Raw genomic sequence first — 19,458 nt, 5'->3', positions numbered from 1 at the left:
CAAGTCAAATAAACTTAAATATGCAAGTTTTGCGAGACTCCATTACTCAGTTAAGTTGAGGCATCGAGTTTACTCAATTCATTTAGTTCAGTAAACTTATAAAAATTTTCAGTGTGTGTAATAATATACTGTACTATAAATTTTTTTAAAATTATTTTAAACAAAAAGTAGCCATTTATTCACATTATGATAATAATTATGCCTGAAGCCATTTGTTTTCTGATTTAAAAAAAAGACCTTGCACTTAAAAGGTAGGACATATTAGAATTTTACAGTCAAGACTACATTAGTGAAAACGACCTATTTTTTTCAAAGGATTAATTATGATTTTGAGCTCACTACACTTGAAATCTTAGGTTTATGCATTTTCATGGTACATAAGTTAAATTAACTCATATTTTTAAGTGATAGGACCAAAATGCAAATTTTTAAGTTATGTTCATCCAACTTTATTTAATTAAATAAAGACAACATTAGGGTTGGTTTGCAGTGTATTAAATAAATTATACATTTTTAACTTTTGTTTAATGTTTTCAATGCAAATCCAATTGGATCCACTTATTTGCTAAACAAAGCAAGTCTCTCACTATATATATAGTGTATATATATATATATATATATATATATATATATATATATACACTAAATGACAGAAAATATTACTTTACAAACTATTGTAAATAAATCATATGGACATTTTAATATTACTATTATATCACAAATATATTATTACATATTATATTCAATAAATTAATTTAAAAACTGAATAAATATAAATTTACACACATTTACACAAGTAAATAAATAGACTCAACGATGGGCTAAAAATCTCTGGAAATCTGCAGATTTCTGTGTGCGCAGATTCCGTGTGGGCCTACTAATGACATCACCTTATTGAAATCTTGTTTAGTGTGATGGTGTTTGGTGTGATCTTTGACTGTTGTAGCTGTGAAATAACCAATATCATTCAGCGTAGTGATATGGAGCTGTAATGCACTCAAAACCTGCCGGAACTACTTTAGCTGTGCGTTTATATGAGAATAAACACCTCAGAATGTTCACCAGCCAACCAGAATCAAGCATTCTGCAGCCCTGCAGTATAAATTTAAGGAAAGTGTACATAATATAGTGTTATATACAATTATATAATAATGTATAATATATTAAGTTTATATACAATTAAACAACAACAAAAAAAAAAAAAATCACATTTGCTGTTTGTTCATTTATTTATTTTCCTTCAGCTTAGTCCCTTATTTATCAGAGGTTATTATTCCAGCATATGTTTTACACAGTGGATGCCCTTCCAGCCACAACCCAGTACTGGTAAACACCCATACACTCTCGCATTCACACACACACACACACACACACACACACACACACATACACTATGGCCAATTTAGATTATTTAACTCTCCTATAGCGCATGTATTTAGACTGTGGAAGAAACCGGAGCACCCGGAGGAAACCCAACATAAGGAGAACATGCAAACTCCACACAGAATTGCTAACTGGCCCAGCCGGGACTCAAACCAGCAACCTTCTTGCTGTGAGGCGACAGTGCTAACTACTGAACCACTGTGCCGCCACATATGCTTCTATACTATTACATTTCAGCAGTCACTTTAAAAAAATGCAGGGTTCCACAAAATTCATTCATGTTGTCTCAATCCATTAAGTTAAAGTGGACTGAACATAAAACAGTTAAGTTACCCCAAAACATTTCAAGAACTGTGTTATATCAGCTCATCAAAACAATGTTTTGAGTGTGTGTTTTCTGTAAATCAAGGGGAAAACAGCAAACTGAGCAGCTTGCATACAATCAGAATGAGAAAAAAAGTGTTTTGTCTTTGGTAAACAAAGCTGAGGAACACAAACACACACCTCTTTTTCCAGGTTTTTTGTGTGTGTTTTGACTGAAACAGATGTTAAACTCCTGCAGGCACTTCTGCTTACCAATTGCACGATCCTAAATGTGAAATGAAAAATCCCATTACAGTTTAAAAAGTCAGAATTATTAGCCCCCCTGTATTTTTTTCCCCCAATTTCTGTTTAACGGAAAGAAACTATTTTCAACACATTTCTAAACATAATAGTTTTAATAACTCATTTATAATCACTAGTGGTGTAACGGATCACAAATGTTACGGTTCGGATCACACTACGGATTTTGAGTCACGGATTAGACCATTTTTCTGATCAGCAAAAAAGGAGGAGACAAATGTCATTTGCTTTCCATTAATACAAAAATATTACTGCAAAAAGCATTGGTTTTAACAAACAGAACATAGAACCTGTAATTTTAATAATAATCAAGAGAGAGCCAGCAGAAAAAGAAGGAAAATTTTCAATATGAAAAATTATCTTTGCTACTGTCGCTGATAATGCTAAATATAGAAATCTTGTACAACACATCATATTTATTTTTAATTAATCATTCAACAATTCACACATAAAACTTCATGTTTCATTATAGGTGGATCATTTTTGAAAACCTATTCAGTGACATAATTTTGATGGTTGTTTGTCTCCACCTGTTGGTTACACAATGTAAATGCTACAACATTCATCAGCGTCAAGTTCCATTAAATGATGATTTTAATCTTTACCATAAACATCAGTGTTTATATCTGAACTATAAACTGTTCTTCCAGAACTTCTGTGGTATTTAACTGTTTGTAAGAAACTGAAATATTCTAAAAACTGAATCTCTCTCCATCAAACACAGATTTGAATGCAGCGCTTCGAAGGATTAATAAACATATGCAAATCATTATCATTTATCATTCATGTTGCGCGGTTTTGAATTGAGATCACGATCTTTTAATGTTTAATTGTGCAGTGTTACACTGAATGCATTAATGCAGACTAAACAAACAGTAACAGAAAACACCTTTAATTAATAACGCATTAAGAATTAAGAAAGCATTTAGGTCACACTATAACTTTTCGGCCATCATTATATCTTACAGGGAAGCCAAAATGCTTTCATACATGTGATTTGAATGACGCGGGAGGTGATCTCTCTGCAATTGTTATAAATGTTTGATTAACCTACGAATCCCAAAAAATTATTATCCCAAAATATTAGTAATCCGCAGGTCACGTGCTTTCCAAACTGTGGGTTGTGATCCGTACAGATCACAGAACAACTCTGATCAGTTACACCCCTACTAATAACTGATTTCTTTAATCTTTGCAATGATGACAATGATGATATTTTTCAAGATACTACACTGAAAAAAAGTGTTGCATGCAAAACTGTTGCAAACTATTTTTTTGTGTTGAATTTAAACAAACAAATTAAATTGAGCAATGTTCAACTTAATTTGGTTGTTTAAATTCAACACAAATAAATTGTTTACAACCACTTAATGTAAAAAAATTGAGTAAATCCAAGGAATCATATTTGAATAATTTTTTTCAGTGTAATAACAGATTTTTTTAATCTTTGCAATGATGACAATGATGATATTTTTCAAGATACTACACCGAAAAAAGTGTAGCATGCAAAACTGTTGCAAAAAATTTATTTGTATTGAATTTAAACATCAAATTAAATTGAGCAATGTTCAACTTAATTTGTTTGTTTAAATTCAACACAAATAAATTGTTTAAAAAATTTGAGTAAATCCAAGGAATCATCATTTGAATAATTTTTTCAGTGCTAGTATTCATCTTAAAGTGCTATTTAAAGGCTTAATTAGATTAATTAGGTTAATTAGGCAAGTCATTGTTTAGCGATGGTTTGCTCTTTAGACAATTGAAATGAATATTGGTTAAAAGGGCTAATAATATTGACCTTTAAAATGGTATAAAAAAAAATAAAAAAAAAACAAAAACTGCTTTTATTCTAGCCGAAATAAAACAAATAAGACTTTCTCCAGAAGAAAAGATATTATCGCAAATACTATAAAAAAAATTATTGCTCTGTTAATCAGGAAATATTTGGGAAAAGAACAAAAATTCACAGGAGGGCGAAAAATTTTGACTTAAACTGTACTGTTGAAGTCAGAATTATTAGCCCCCCTTTTAATTTGTTTTCTTTTTTAAATATTTCCCAAATGATGTTTAACAGAGCAAGGAAATTTTCACAGGATGTCTGATAATATTTATTCTTCTGGAGAAAGTCTTATTAGTTTTATTTCAGCTAGAATAAAAGCAGTTTTTAATTTTTTAGGAACCATTTTAAGGTCAAAATATTAGCCCCTTTAACCTAATTTTTTATTCGACTGTTTACTGAACAAACAATCATTATACAATAACTTGCCTAATTACCCTAACCTGCCTAGTTAACCTAATTAACCTGGTTAAGCCTTTAAAATGTCACTATAGAAGTCGCTATAGAAGTGTCTTGAAAAATATCTAGTCAAATATTATTTACTGTCATCATGGCAAAGATAAAATAAATCAGTTAATAGAAATGAGTTATTAAAACTATTATGTTTAGAAATGTGTTGACAAAATCTTCTCTCAGTTAAACAGAAATTGGGGGAAAAAATAAACAGGTGGGCTCATAATTCTGACTTCAACTGTATATCACCATTTTATAACTTTTATAGAGGTTGCATAATAACAATATTTGCATAATCCCAGTCTGGGCCTGATGAATGTGTGTGAAGCCCAGAATGCGTTTCTCTTACTAAGCAGAGACCTGCGCTCATAACTATTGATGAGAGTAAGTGGACCACTTAAAAATGTCCTGCCCTCTTCCTCCATCTTATTCCATGAAACCTTCTCTTATGCATAATTAACAATCAGAAAACAAACATCCGAACACACCTCCAGAAAACAGAGCAGACATCTCCATTACTCACTGCAATGTATAGCAGAGCAGATTTCAAATACACTGCGGTAAGCTTCAAAACTTTGAGCTAACCTGTTGTTTATTTTAAAGAAATTAATACAGTGTTACATACCAATTATTTACAGCTTAGTCTCTATTTCAGAGGTCGCCACAGCAGAATGAACCGCCAACTCATTCATTCATTCATTTTCTTTCGGCTTAGTCCGTTTATTCATCAGAGGTCGCCAGGGGAAACATCCATACACACTCATTTACACACACTCATACACTACAGCCAGTTTAGTTTATTTAATTCACCTATTCACCTTATTCTTCAGGTACGAGCGGGCGCGACCATGTGAATCATTTTGGCTCAAGGCTTCCTGTCTCATTCACTTCCATTACTTTTAAGACGTTAAAATATGTTTGTTATGCTGCTTGATGTTGCAAACTGATATTTTCCTATTATATTATTCTGCTTTGTCTATATAGGCATGCAAACACGTGTTTGTAGAGCAAGTAGTTAAACCGATTTCTGCCATTTATTAATCCTTGTCATTTCTGCTATATTTAGCACTTCTGCATTACATAATAAGGTCAATAGCATGTATTTGGACTGTGGAGGAAACCAGAGCACCCGGAGGAAACCCACACCAACACGAGGAGAACATGCAAACTCCACATAGAAATGCTAACTGGCCCAGTCGGGACTCTAACCAGCGACCTTCTTGCTGTGAGGCAACAGTGCTAACTACTGAGCCACTGTGAAGCCACATATGCTTCCATAATATTACATTTTAGCAGTCACAGTAAAAAATGCAGGGTTCCACACAATTCATTCATAATGTCTCAACACAAATCCATTAAGTTAAAGTGGACTGAACATAAAAGAACATGCAAACTCCACACAGAAATTGACAACTGACCCAGCCGGGACTCATAATATTATAATATTTTGGGACAAAATGAAATGTTGGTTATTTATTTTAATTACCTGGTTAATATTATTTTAATAAAATATCTGTTTAATCTGTTTTGTCAAAGTGCATCACAATATTTACCTATATTCACTGAGAAATGAATATATATATACACACACACACACACACATATGCACATATATACATATATATACATATACACATATATACATATATAAACACACACACACACGCGCGCACACACACGCGCACACACGTGCACACACGCGCACACACGCGCGCACACACACACACACACACACACACACACACACACACACACACACACTTAAAGTGAGAATTAATACCTGTTGTTTATTTTTTCCCCCAATTTCTGTTTAACGGAGTGAAGATTTTTTCCAACACATTTCTAAACACAAATCAGTTATTAGAAATGAGCTATTAAAACTATTATTTTATCTTTGCCATGATGACAGTAAATAATATTTGACTCTTCTATACAGCTTAAAGTGACATTTAAAGGCTTAACTAGGTTAACTAGGTTAATTAACTACACAGGTTAATTATGCAAGTTATTGTATAACGATGGTTTGTTCTTTAGACTACTGAAAAAAAAAATTACCTTAAAGGGGCTAATAATATTGACCTTAAAATGGTCTTTAAAAAATTTAAAACTGCTTTTATTCTAGCCGAAATAAAACAAATAAGACTTTCTTCAAAAGAAATAGACATTATCAGACATGCTGCGAAAAGTTCCTTGCTCTGTTTAAAAAAGAACATATTTAAAAAAGAAAAAAAATATTAGTGGAGCTAATAAATCTGACTTTAACTGTATGTATATGTATGTGTATGTGTTCATAATAAATATATACCTTACGTGATAGCACAATGGGTTAAAAACAAAGAGCAGTGAGTAATTTGGAGCATAAATTATGTTAATTAACATATTAATACATTTATGATACTTACAATTTAATCAGTTTAAAAGTTTGAGACCTGAAGAAATTTTCAAATGTTTTCGAAATGTTTTTATACTGTTTCTTTTTTATTTCACAGTTTTTTATGTGGTTTTATTTTCATAACATCAAGAAATATTTGGCAAATAGCTTGAAACATAATTGTGTTATTTATTTACATATTTATTTAAGCTAGATGTCAGTATTTTTCCTTTATTCATTCATTCTCCTTTGGCTTAGTCCCTTTATTAATCAGGTGTCGCCACAGCGGAATGAACTGCCAACTATTCCAGCATGTTTTACACAGCAGATGCCCTTCTAGTCGCAACCCAACACTGGGAAACACCCATACACACTCATACACTACAGGCAATTTAGTTTGGACTGTGGAGGAAACCAGAGCACTTGGAGGAAACCCACGCCAACACGGGGAGAACATACAAACTCCACACAGAAATGCCAACTGGGCCAGCCAGGATTTAAACCATTTAAACATACCACCCCTTCAGTATTTTTCTATTTAATTTAACTTATTAAAAAGCTCATTTAAAAAGATAATTAATAAACAAACAGTATGCATTTTAATAAAACATACAAAAATATAAATTTATTTATTATATTTACTAAATAATTATAATAACTGCAATGACCTCGCAATGAAACTAAAATAACAACTGTAGCAATATATAACAATCTGAACTTCATTTTGAAGCAAATTCTAGAAACATAGTTCCTTGTAATCTTTAATTAATAAATTCTTCAACAAAGCTCGATGCTTGAATTCTCTCGCAGGAATATAAATCCCTCTGATGAGTTTTTCTTCCCTAAGACTTTTTGTTGTTGTCAATTAACATGATTTATGCACAAAATTATTCCCTGCACATTCTGTTTTTAACCCATTGTGCTGTATCATAAGATTAAATCAACATTGTTTTAAATAAAATGTTTCTATGCTGTTTCTTATACATTTTTGTAGATTTTTTGTTGTCTTGTTTTAAGTTATAACAATGAAATTTAGAAATAGTTGACAAATATTAGCTCAAATACATTTATTTATTTATTCTTTCATTCAAGCCAGATGTCATATTGTTTTTATTAAATTTTGTAAAAACTTAAACTTCAATTTTTGTAAAAACTTAAACTTTAACTTCATTTTGAAGGAAATTCCAGAAACAAAAAATAATAACATCATAAGTTATTCTTATTATAATAACATCAAGTTAAACAATGAAATTTAGTAATATATTTGGCAAATAGCTCAAATAAAATTCTTCATTTATTTATTTAAGTCAGATGTCATTTTGTTTTTATTTAATTTAGTAAAAATAAAACAAAATGTTTAGTAAAACAAAATTTTACTAAATAAAAAGCATGCAATTAAATGAAATACAGTACATATGTGTTTTAAAAAAAAAAACTATATAATATACTATATTTCCAAATAATTATAAAAACTACAATACCGTCTCAATGATATTAAAACAGCTGAAACATTATATAATAATCTGAACTTCATTTTGAAGGAAATTCCAGAAACATAATTAATAACATCAAGTTATTCTTATTATTCTTACACCAGGTTAAACAATGAAATTTAGAAATATTTGGTAAATAAATAATGTTTATTTATTTATTTATTTATTTATTTATTTATTTATTTATTTATTTATTTATTTATTTATTTATTTATTTAAGCCAAATGTCAATATTGTTATTTAATTTAGTAAAAAGTAAATAAAACTTTAACTTAATTAAAAAAAACATGCATTTAAAAAAATTTTATTGAAAAAAAAAACTATTTAATATACTATATTTAATAAATAATTCTAAAAACTACAATGGTATGGTACTAAAACAACTATAAAACATTATATAATAATCTGAACTTCACAAAATTAATAACATTAAATTATTTTTATTATAATTACACCAAGTTAAACAATGAAATTTAGAAATATTTGGTAAATAAATAATATTTATTTATTTATTTATTTATTTATTTATTTATTTAAGCCAAATGTCAATATTGTTATTTAATTTAGTAAAAAGTTAAATAAAACTTTAACTTTAACTTTAAAAAAATGCATTTAAAAAAAATTGATTGAAAAAAAAAAACTATATAATATACTATATTTAATAAATAATACTAAAAACTACAATGGTATCTCAAGGGTACTAAAACAACTATAACATTATAAAATAATCCGAACTTCACAAAATTAACAACATCAAATTATTCGTATTATAATAACATCAAGTTAAACAATGAAATTTAGTAATATATTTGGCAAATATTAGCTCAAATAAAATTGTTCATTTATTTAAGGCTGATGTCAATATTGTTTTTATTCAATTAAATATTATTCTAATGTTCAATTAAATTAAATAATTAAAACTTAAATAAAACTAACTTAATAAAAAGCATGCATTAAATCAAAATACATATTTAATTTTTGTCTGTATAATACACTATATTAACTAAATAATTATAAAAAATATAATCTAAAAAACTAACATTTATATAACAATTTGAGCTTCATTTTGAAGGAAATTGCACAAACATAAAAAAGAGATCAAAAAAGTTCAAGTTCCTCGTAATCTTTAATTGATAAAGTCTTCAACAAAGCTCGATGCTTAAATTGTCTCATGGGAATATAAATCCCACTGATGAGTTTTTCTTCTCTAAGACTTTAATCTTGCTGGTCTCAGGGGATTAACACTGATTTACCATAATGCTCTGCTCAATTATTCAGCATGATCAGCACACCTTCATTACACCCATCAATGAGTTCTTCCTTCCCAACAAAAGGCCTGTTCAACATAAATGTGACTCTGGTGAATGTTTCTACTGCTCTACAAGTAGTAATATAATAATATTTCAAGAGTTCACACTTAGCTGATGAATGATAAACAAAGTGTGTTTAGCATGCTGTCCCAGGAGAGAGCCCTGAGCCAGGAAGATCCTCAAGCCTGTGGCTCCCTCCCTTTTCATCGGGAGAGAGGGGAGTCTGAGCTCAGGTCTCAAGAACTCCCCCAAATTGATTGATTGATTAATTTTCCTTCGGCTTTGTTTATCAGAGGTTGCCACAGCCGAATGAACCGCCAACTATCCCAGCATATGTTTTATGCAGCGGATGCCCTTCCAGCTGCAACCCATCACTGGGAAACATCCATACACACTCATTCACATATACACTACAAACAATTTAGCTTACCCAGTTCACCTATAGCACATGTCTTTAGACTGTGGGGGAAACCAGAGGAAACCCACGCAAACATGGAGAGAACATGCAAACTCCACACAGAAATGCCAACAGACCCAGCCGAGGCTCGAACCAGCGACCTTCTTGCTGTGAGGCGATTGTGCTACCCACTGTGCCACCGTGACGCCCTTGCACTAATATACTACAGCCAATTTAGTTTATTCAGTTCACTTATACTGTATATCTTTGGACTGTGGGGGAAACCGGAGCACCCGGAGGAAAGGCGAGCATGGGGAGAACATGCAAACTCCACACAGAAACTGGCCAAGCCGGGACTCGAATCAGCGACCTTCTTGCTGTGAGGAAAGAGTGCTAACCACTGAGAGCCGTACCATGAATTACTCTAGGAAAGAAAGGGAGAAGTCAGGGTGGATGGGGGGGATTCTTCAAGACGAAGATGACTAAAATAAGGAAATCCGGTTATTTATGTGTGTTTATCATTCATCTGACTGGTTAATCATGAGACAGCTAATGAGGAACCAGCCATGGTCAGTCATAAGTACATGATCCTCTACAAATTAGTATAGAAGTAAACTTCACTTATTTATAATATAGTGTATAGTGAAGTATATACTGTATATATTATATTAAGTATATATATTCTCCCTGCGTTCGCGTGGGTTTCCTGCGGGTGCTCCGGTTTCCCCCACAGTCCAAAGACATCCGGTACAGATGAATTGGGTAGGCTAAAATTGTCCGTAGTGCATGAGTGTGAATGAGTGTGTGTGGATGTTTCCCAGAGATGGGTTGCAGCTGGAAGGGCATCCGCTGCGTTAAACATATGCTGGATAAGTTGGCGGTTCATTCCACTGTGGCGACTCCAGATTAATAAAGGGACTAAGCCGAAAAGAAAAGAAAATGAATTAATGAATATATCTATATCTATATCTATATATATATATATATATATATATATTTATATATATATAAAGAATTTTAAACATATCTTCAGGTTTGTCAATAATTAAATAGAATAACAATTTACCTTTCCCAGGGTTTCTGCAGATATCATAATGTCAAATTTAATACTTTAAGTCCTTTTTAAGACCATTAAGTATTAAATTTAAGACCAATGTTCATGCATGGATGGATCATAAAGATGTCTGTACAGTCGTACGCGTTTCAGACAAAATCTCTTCAAAGTGTTTCATATTCAACTCAAATCGAACGCAGAGCCGCATGAACTGTTCGCTCGAGTCTCAAAAAATTTTGTGAGCTCCGCCAGCCGAAATCATGTCGCACACCCAAAGCGAACCTCCGCAAACACAGCGATGATGTCACATTCTCGGAGTTCAATAACAGAAAGCTGTTTGGCTGTTGCATGTTGGTCTCATTTGTAGTTGTAATACCGCAAATGACATCTAGACTAGTGAAATAAAGAACTACAACACCATGAAAACCAAGCAACAGCAACAAAAAAGAATTTAAATGAGCATTAGATGTAGAGTTACATGGATATCGGAAAAATAAGACCTGTGCAAAAATATTTAAGACCTAGAACAGCGAATTTAAGACTTTTTAAGGTCTAAAATTTCGATTTTTAAATGTTAGACTTTAAGACCCCGCGACCCCTGCTCTACAGTTAGGTTTTATTTTAATTTGTAAATAAATATAAAATTTCCTTCTATAATTGTATATCTATAAAAACACTAAATAAATAGATTGTTTGTTTATTGTATTGACACATCTTGTAAAAACAAAAAGCAAATATTATTAACATCATACCATTTGTAAAAAAAAATAAATAACTATTAATAAAGTGATTAATAAAGAACTTCCCCTGAGCAAACGCCCTGGTCAACAAAACTGTGACTCTGCTGAATGTTAAAGCAGGCAGATGTTTTAGTGCTGTTTTTACCTCTCATAGTGATGCTGGAGGGCTCCGGGAACAGCGGGATAAGGAGGAGGAAGAGGAGGTAGATGAAGGACAGCCCATTGAACCTGAACAGACATGCTGTGGAGAGAAAATAAACACAGAAACACATGTTAGAGCATATATAATAGATTTTAATAAATCATTTACAGCTGCACATTGGAAAATACTAAATGAGCAGAGAAAGAACAATTGGTATTGCACTGGATCAAAAATATTAAATGAACAGAACAAAACTAAATAAAATAAAACATAAAATTTAATTGAATTAAAAATAAACAACAATTCTATAACAATAAAATAAAATTATGCTCTACATAGTTAAGTTTTAAAAAATGAAATAAAAAAACATAACAAAAAACAAATAAAATTTTATTTAATGAAAAAATGTTCAATTATAAATATATTATTCTGAACAGATAGGTTGTGGAGAGAAAAAAAAACAGAATTGCATGTTAAAGAATTACTGCTATCCGTGACAGATTTTAATAAATTAAATGTAAATGAGTAGGGAAAGATTGATTATTGATTGATTATTTCACTGGTTTAGAAATATTAAATGATTGGCAGAATTAAAATTAAATAAAATAAAACAAAAAATGAATATATAAAATAAATAAAAAACATAAAACAAAAATAATTAAATTAAATTAAATTAAAACACTGAAACGCATATGAATTACTGCAATTGTCAATCATAAATATATTTTATTGAACCTGAACAGGCATGCTGTAGAGAAAACAAACACACAGAATTGCATGTTAGAGAATTGTTGCTATATGTTTGTGACCATAAATTGATTTTAATAAATTAATAAAAGAAAAGTTGCACAACGGGAAACAGTAAATGAGGAGGGAAAGAACAATTGGCATTGGCAAAACAAAAAAAAAGAACAGAACAGAACAGAAAAGAAAAGAAAAGAAAAGAAAAGAAAAGAAAAGAAAAGAGAAAAGAAAAGAAAAGAAAAGAAAAGAAAAGAAAAGAAAAGAAAAGAAAAGAAAAGACAAAGAAATGAAAAGAAACAGAAAACACAACAAAACAAAAAACACAACAAATATAAAACAAAACAAAAAGCTTGGGTATAAATTGTCATACATTTTAACAAACAGATAAACAAGGCCTATATAAATTTTTTTGCTCTTTGACATTGCAGAACATATAAATAACAATATAGTATGCACATTATTTGCAAACAAACAAACAAACAAACAAACGCAAAGCTGACAGAAACAAAAACAGCTGATGGAGTATACACTAACCTGAACATTATTCAGACACAAGATGGCACTAAACAGACTAAAATGCAAAGTTGACAGAAACAAAAACAGCTGATGGAGTATACACTAACCTGCGCATTATTCAGACACAAGATGGCGCCAAACAATCAAAAACGCAAAAGAGACAGAAACGAAAACAGCTGATGGAGTATACACTAACCTGCACAATATTCAGACACAAGATGGCGCCAAACAATCAAAAACGCAAAAGAGACAGAAACCAAAACAGCTGATGGAGTATACACTAACCTGCGCATTATTCAGACACAAGATGGCACTAAACAGACAAAAATGCAAAGTTGACAGAAACGAAAACAGCTGATGGAGTATACACTAACCTGCACATTATTCAGACACAAGATGGCACTAAACAGACAAAAATGCAAAGTTGACAGAAACGAAAACAGCTGATGGAGTATAAACTAACCTGCGCATTAATCAGTCACAAGATGGCGCCAAACAGACAAAAACGCAAAAGAGACAGAAGCGAAAACAGCTGATGGAGTATACACTAACCTGTACATTATTCAGACAGAAGACGGTGTGACTGAATAACAAAAACAAACAATAAATAAAGCACTAAATTATTTACTGCATATTTCATTAAGAGGAATGTCTTAAGTAATGCACACATGGGTGATAATAAATACATTATAATAAATAGTATCTGTATTGTATGTATAAATAATTAATTTTAAAAAACATCAGTAATATAATATTATTTCTTTAAAAAACTATTTTTTAAAATAATTTTACAATTTGGTCTGCATGTGTAATAACTATTTCCGCATGTGTGTGCGCGCAGTTAAAAAAATACATTAATTAAATGAAATAAATTAAATTAATAAAATCTGAACATATCTTCAGGTCAGTAAATAAATAAAATGAATAACAATTGACCTTTACATCTTCAGGTTTTATTTAAATTTGTAAATTAAAATTACAATTTCCTTCTATATGTGTTTACCTGTAAAACAAATAAAAAGATAATTTGTGTTACTGTATTTACACATCTTTGTCATTTACAATCTTAACATTACAACATTTGTAAATAATTAAGCGATTAATAAACAAATATTATTCCATGCTCTGGTTTGCATAAAGTTTGCCATCATTGTAACATATTATTCGCAATTTCTGTTTTAAATGTGAAGAGTAACAGACCTGTGAGCAAAATCAGTTCAAGTTAGATGAGGTCAAATTACAGCGTCTTGTTTACAGGCTTCAAATGAAAGTCCTTTCAGACCTTTAGTCTCCGTCTGTGTTTTCAGAGAGTTTCCACAGTCTATCTGCTCTGATCCTTTCTTTCCATCAACTCACTCATCCTTCATTAAAGCTCGTTCCAAAATGCTTGTTACACGGCTTGATTTTAACAATCAGACTGAAGGAATGGCATCTGAAGACCTCCTTTTGACATTAAAATGCAGAGGCTGTGAATATTACACACATTAATTTTAACATTAAAGCTCAGCAGAATTAATCCAACATCAGAAGAAAAGGCCAATGATGACAAAAATATCATTCCATCACCATTTACTAACAGCCAATTATACTGTTAAACAGCCAATTTGTCTCTATTCCCCACTATACTAACAACATCTGAGACAAATAACATAATAACGACAATAAAAAGCAGTAAAAAGTCAAAGCGCATAGATCACAGCCACAAGAACTTTCCACTGCAATTACCAGAATCCAGTCTTCGATATTAAACCACACCTGCAAACCTAATGTAGGTTTAATGTATCTCATATCATGATAAAAGTCCTCTCATATCCTGATAATAATATATGTAAGGTATAAAGTAGATCTGACAGGTTTTTCAGCAGCCCGATGAAAAAACTGGAGCTCTGTTGTACTTTAAGACTGATGGGTTTATTCTGTGAAAACAACCATTCTAGATGTACTTTATCCCGTTTATTACATGGCGACTTGCCACAAAACAAAAAATTTGACACAAGACATTGTTCTGAGCTGTAATAGTTTATTAGTTCTTTAAATAAATGTAAAGCTGACAGAAACAAAAACAGCTGATGGAGTATACACTAACCTGCGCATTATTCTGATAAAAGATGGCGTCAAACAGACAAAAACAGAAAGCCGACAGAAACGAAAACAACTGATGGAGTATACACTAACCTGCGCATTATTCAGACACAAGATGGTGTCAAACAGACAAAACACAAAGCAGACAGACACGAAAACAGCTGATGGAGTATACACTAACCAGCACATTATTCAGACACAACATGGCGCCAAACAGACAAAAACGCAAAGTAGACAGAAACAAAAACAGCTGATAGAGTATACACTAACCTGCGCATTATTCAGACACAAGATGGTGTCAAACAGACAAAACACAAAGCAGACAGAAACGAAAAAAGCTGATGGAGTATACACTAACCTGTGCATTAATCAGTCACAAGATGGCACCAAACAGACAAAAATGCAAAGCAGACTGAAATGAAAACAGCTGATGGAGTATACACTAACCTGCGCATTAATCAGTCACAAGATGACGCCAAACAGACTAAAATGTGAAGCAGACAGACACGAAAACAGCTGATGGAGTATACTCTAACCTGCACATTAATCAGTCACAAGATGGCACCAAACAGACAAAAACGCAAAGCAGCTGATGGAGTATACACTAACCTGCGCATTAATCAGACACAAGATGGCGCCAACAGACAAAAACGCAAAGCAGACAGAAACGAAAACAGCTGATGGAGTATACACTAATTAGCACATTAATCAGTCACAAGATGCTGCATGAGTCAGTTGATGTGTTACACATTATTTAGCTGCTTGCAGATGATTCTGTGCCTGGTCAGCCTAATTTGCAGCACAATCAAGCAAGGCCAATTAATTAAAAAAAATGCCAAATAATGGCTTGGGAAACCAGTCAGCTGATCATTCTGTCGACCTCTAAATAAAAAAGACAGTACAAACACAGACAGACATTATAATAATGCATCATTTTATCATAATCACCATATGCGAATGTTTTTCTTGAAAGCTCTGAGAGATCTGGTTTGTGCCAAGTATGGATGGAAATTGTAAGGAATGTAACGATTCTGGCTCTGATTTGATCCCAGTTAACAATTCCAGTCCCTTAATGATCCCATTAATGGGTGTTTTAGCACTTCTGAGGAAGTTAAACTGTAGTATGGCATAATTATGGAGGCCTCATGTTTTCATATGCAACAAACTGAAGTGATACAAACAAAAACAACAAGTAAACCTTATTTTTTTTAATGACAAGTATTTTTTTACAAAAATATTATATCAGGGTTTTATAGTTAATGTATTTAGTAAATATATTTCAAATAAAATAGATAAAAATAAACAAATACCCTGCACTGAAAAACTCATTTTTTAAGGTAACTGGTTGCAAACAGTTTACGTGGGCTGAATTTAATCAAACTAATTAAATTTAGTAATGTTTTAGATCATTTGTTTGTTTAAATTCAGCTCATATAAATTGCTTGCAACCACTTACCTTAAAAAAAAACAATAGAGTAAATCTAGTGAATAATTTTTCAGTGTGTTTGATTGCAGTTTTAGCTTGATTTACAGTAGACCCTGAAGTCATTAGCGCCTTTAAGAAATATTAGTTTTTCCTGATTGTCTACAGAACAAACCACTGTTGTCAAATTACATGCCTAGTTACCCTAACATGCCTAGTAAACCTAATTAACCTAGTAAGGCCTTTTAGGGTGCTTTCACGCTTGGTTCAATTGCCTGGACCCCTTGCCACCTTCTCGGTTGAGTTTGTGTTCACACTGCCTTTTTTCCTTCTGAACCCCATCGAGCTGCAGTTGTGTGTATGGCTGTTGCTAGGTGACGGCCACGAAAGCAAAGCACCAAAATGGAAAGACATCCGCACATTGCGGTCGTTCTGCTTTTACTGAATCTTTTGGTTTAGAACATACAGAAAGTGACCTGCGTCTATCTGCCGAAAAAATATTATAAACATTCAGAACAAACCGTGATGTCTGCAGAAGCTGTTTTCAAAGGAGACAAGCAGACTTTAGCCCCTTTCACACAGTAATACCTGTAAATATCTGGAAAATTATCAGAACGACTTTACTGGTAAGTTTAATAAACGGCTGTTCACACAGGCAATGACATTCCGGAATTTTCCAAAAAAAGACTGTTCACACGTCTATTCTAAAATACAGGTAAATTCCGACATTAACCAAATTAGATCAAAACAGCTGCGCTTGTACTTGTAAACGTAATAGGGATCCGGCTTGATGGTTTCACTTTTATTTAAAGCTTTAGCATTCATGCAGCTTTTCCCAGAGACATCCTAAGGCAAAAGCACTAACCGCAGCTAAATGTTTACACATTTGACAACATTACAAACTCTGTGAACGGATAAGTATTGTGAACAACTTCAATGAAAACATATAGAGGAACACTTTCACATGTCGAGATGTTCCTAATGTGAGTGCTGGCACTCACCGGAGCACTCCTGCACTTCACATGCACACACGTGAAGCAGAGCTTGAAGGTAAACAAACGGCAGTTTATCATAAGCATTTTAGCGATAATTTTTTGCCACAGTTGACATTAGTAATGAACATAGAAACATTATCTGACCAACAAATAGCAGCTAAATGTGTCTGGAAAAATATTCAAAGGTTTTTATTTTCATGAACAGAGCGGATGTAAATGCGTCTGAATTCTCTGATTGGCTGGAGTAGACAACTCACGTCTTTCCGGCAATCTCCCTTCTGCGTACACACGGCGCAGCATTCCGGCAAATTACCGGTAATGTACGGTAATTGTCCGGAATTTACCGGTATTTTCAAAAAGGGCCTGTTCACACATACAGACCCTTCTGGAAAATTGCCAGTAATTTTATCACTGTGCTAACCCTGGCTCAGTCCCAGTTGTCACCAAGGTACAGTGTGTGACACACACACATACAAAAATGAACATTATAAAAGTTTGTTGTACAGTTGGTGGTTAACTTCCGTTATTTGGTACGATTGCATTTATACCAGAAGTGAGCCGGACCAGAGTTTGCGTGAACCGTACCCCAGACCACCTCTTTCAGGAGGACTCGGGTATGGTTAGTGGGTGCACACCTGAGTTCAAAAGACACATTTACACTAGCTAAACCTACCGTATCCCTGACGTCAAACGAACACTGGTGCGGACCAAAAGTGCTAGTGTGTAAGCACCCTAAGAGTGCTCTTCATGCCGAATACTACAATCCCAAATCAGAAAAAGCTGGGACAGTATGGAAAAAATCAGATTTCAGAAAAAATCATTGCAGGCAATATGAACACAACACATTTCATGTTTTGTCTGCTCAACCTCATTTTATTTGTAAATATAAATCCTTTCCTGTCATTCAGACCTGCAACACATTCCAAAACAAGTTGGACAGGAGCAGTTTAGGGGAGTAATCAGGTCAATTGGTAAAATGATGGTTTGAAAATGATTTGAAACCAGTGATGTCAACAGGTGATATATCATATGTAATTATGATTTGGTACACAAGCAGCATACAAGAAAGGTCTCGTCTTTTAGGAGCAAAGATGGGCCGAGGCTCGCCAGTTTGCCAACAAATACAGGAGAAAATTATTTAAATGCTTAAAAACAAAGTTCCTCAAAGAAAAATAGGAAGACAGTGTGTAACATAATTAAAAGATTCAAGGAATCTGGAGGAATTTCAGTGTGTAAAGGACAAGGGCGCAAATCTAAGCTGAACAACCATGATCTCCGATCTCTCAGGTGGCACTGCATCAAGAATCCTCATTCATCTGTAAGCTATATAACCACATCGGCTCAGGACTACTCCGAAAAACTTTGTTAAGCACCACAATATGTAGCTACATCCACAAATGCCAGTGAAAACTGTACTGTGCCAAAAGAAAGCCCTATGTTAACAGTGTCCAGAAGCTCCATCGACTTCTCTGGGCTCAGAGGTATATGGGATGAACCATCACACAGTGGAAATGTGTACTGTGGTCAGATGAATCAGAACTTCATTTTTTTTGGGCAGGGGTAATGGATGCTGTGTTTTCCAGACCAAAGAAGAAAAGGATCATCCATACTGTTACCAGCAACAAGTGTTGTATTGTCTGCAATGAAGTAAAAGTCAAAGTAAATGCCGAATACAAGAGTCCATACTATCATCATAGCAAAGACATAAGAAATGAGTTATTTAGTTTAAAAATATGTTGGAAAAAACTTTAAAATCTTGGTAAACAAAAGAAAACGATAAAAATTTCACAGGAGAGCTAAAAATTTGGCCTTCAACTGTATGTAATGTATAGTTACACATTAGATTAATCCACTGTGAGCAACAGAGGCAAAGTAATTCACAGTCTGCCCAAAA

At 32.7% G+C, this 19,458-nt stretch overlaps 1 protein-coding gene across 1 annotated transcript in view; it reads right to left on the bottom strand.

Moving 5' to 3' along the window:
* Window positions 1-19,458, bottom strand: part of LOC130238755 (piezo-type mechanosensitive ion channel component 2) — a 224,448-nt gene that overhangs the window by 186,959 nt on the left and 18,031 nt on the right. Inside the window, 1 exon segment of the mRNA XM_056469860.1 lies at window positions 11,808-11,903. Coding sequence (XP_056325835.1) covers window positions 11,808-11,903 — 96 coding nt within the window.

The sequence above is a fragment of the Danio aesculapii genome, chromosome 2 (genome assembly GCF_903798145.1).
Source record: "Danio aesculapii chromosome 2, fDanAes4.1, whole genome shotgun sequence".
In the NCBI taxonomy this organism is placed as follows: Eukaryota; Metazoa; Chordata; class Actinopteri; order Cypriniformes; family Danionidae; genus Danio; species Danio aesculapii.
This window is presented reverse-complemented; position numbering and strand designations above follow the sequence as displayed.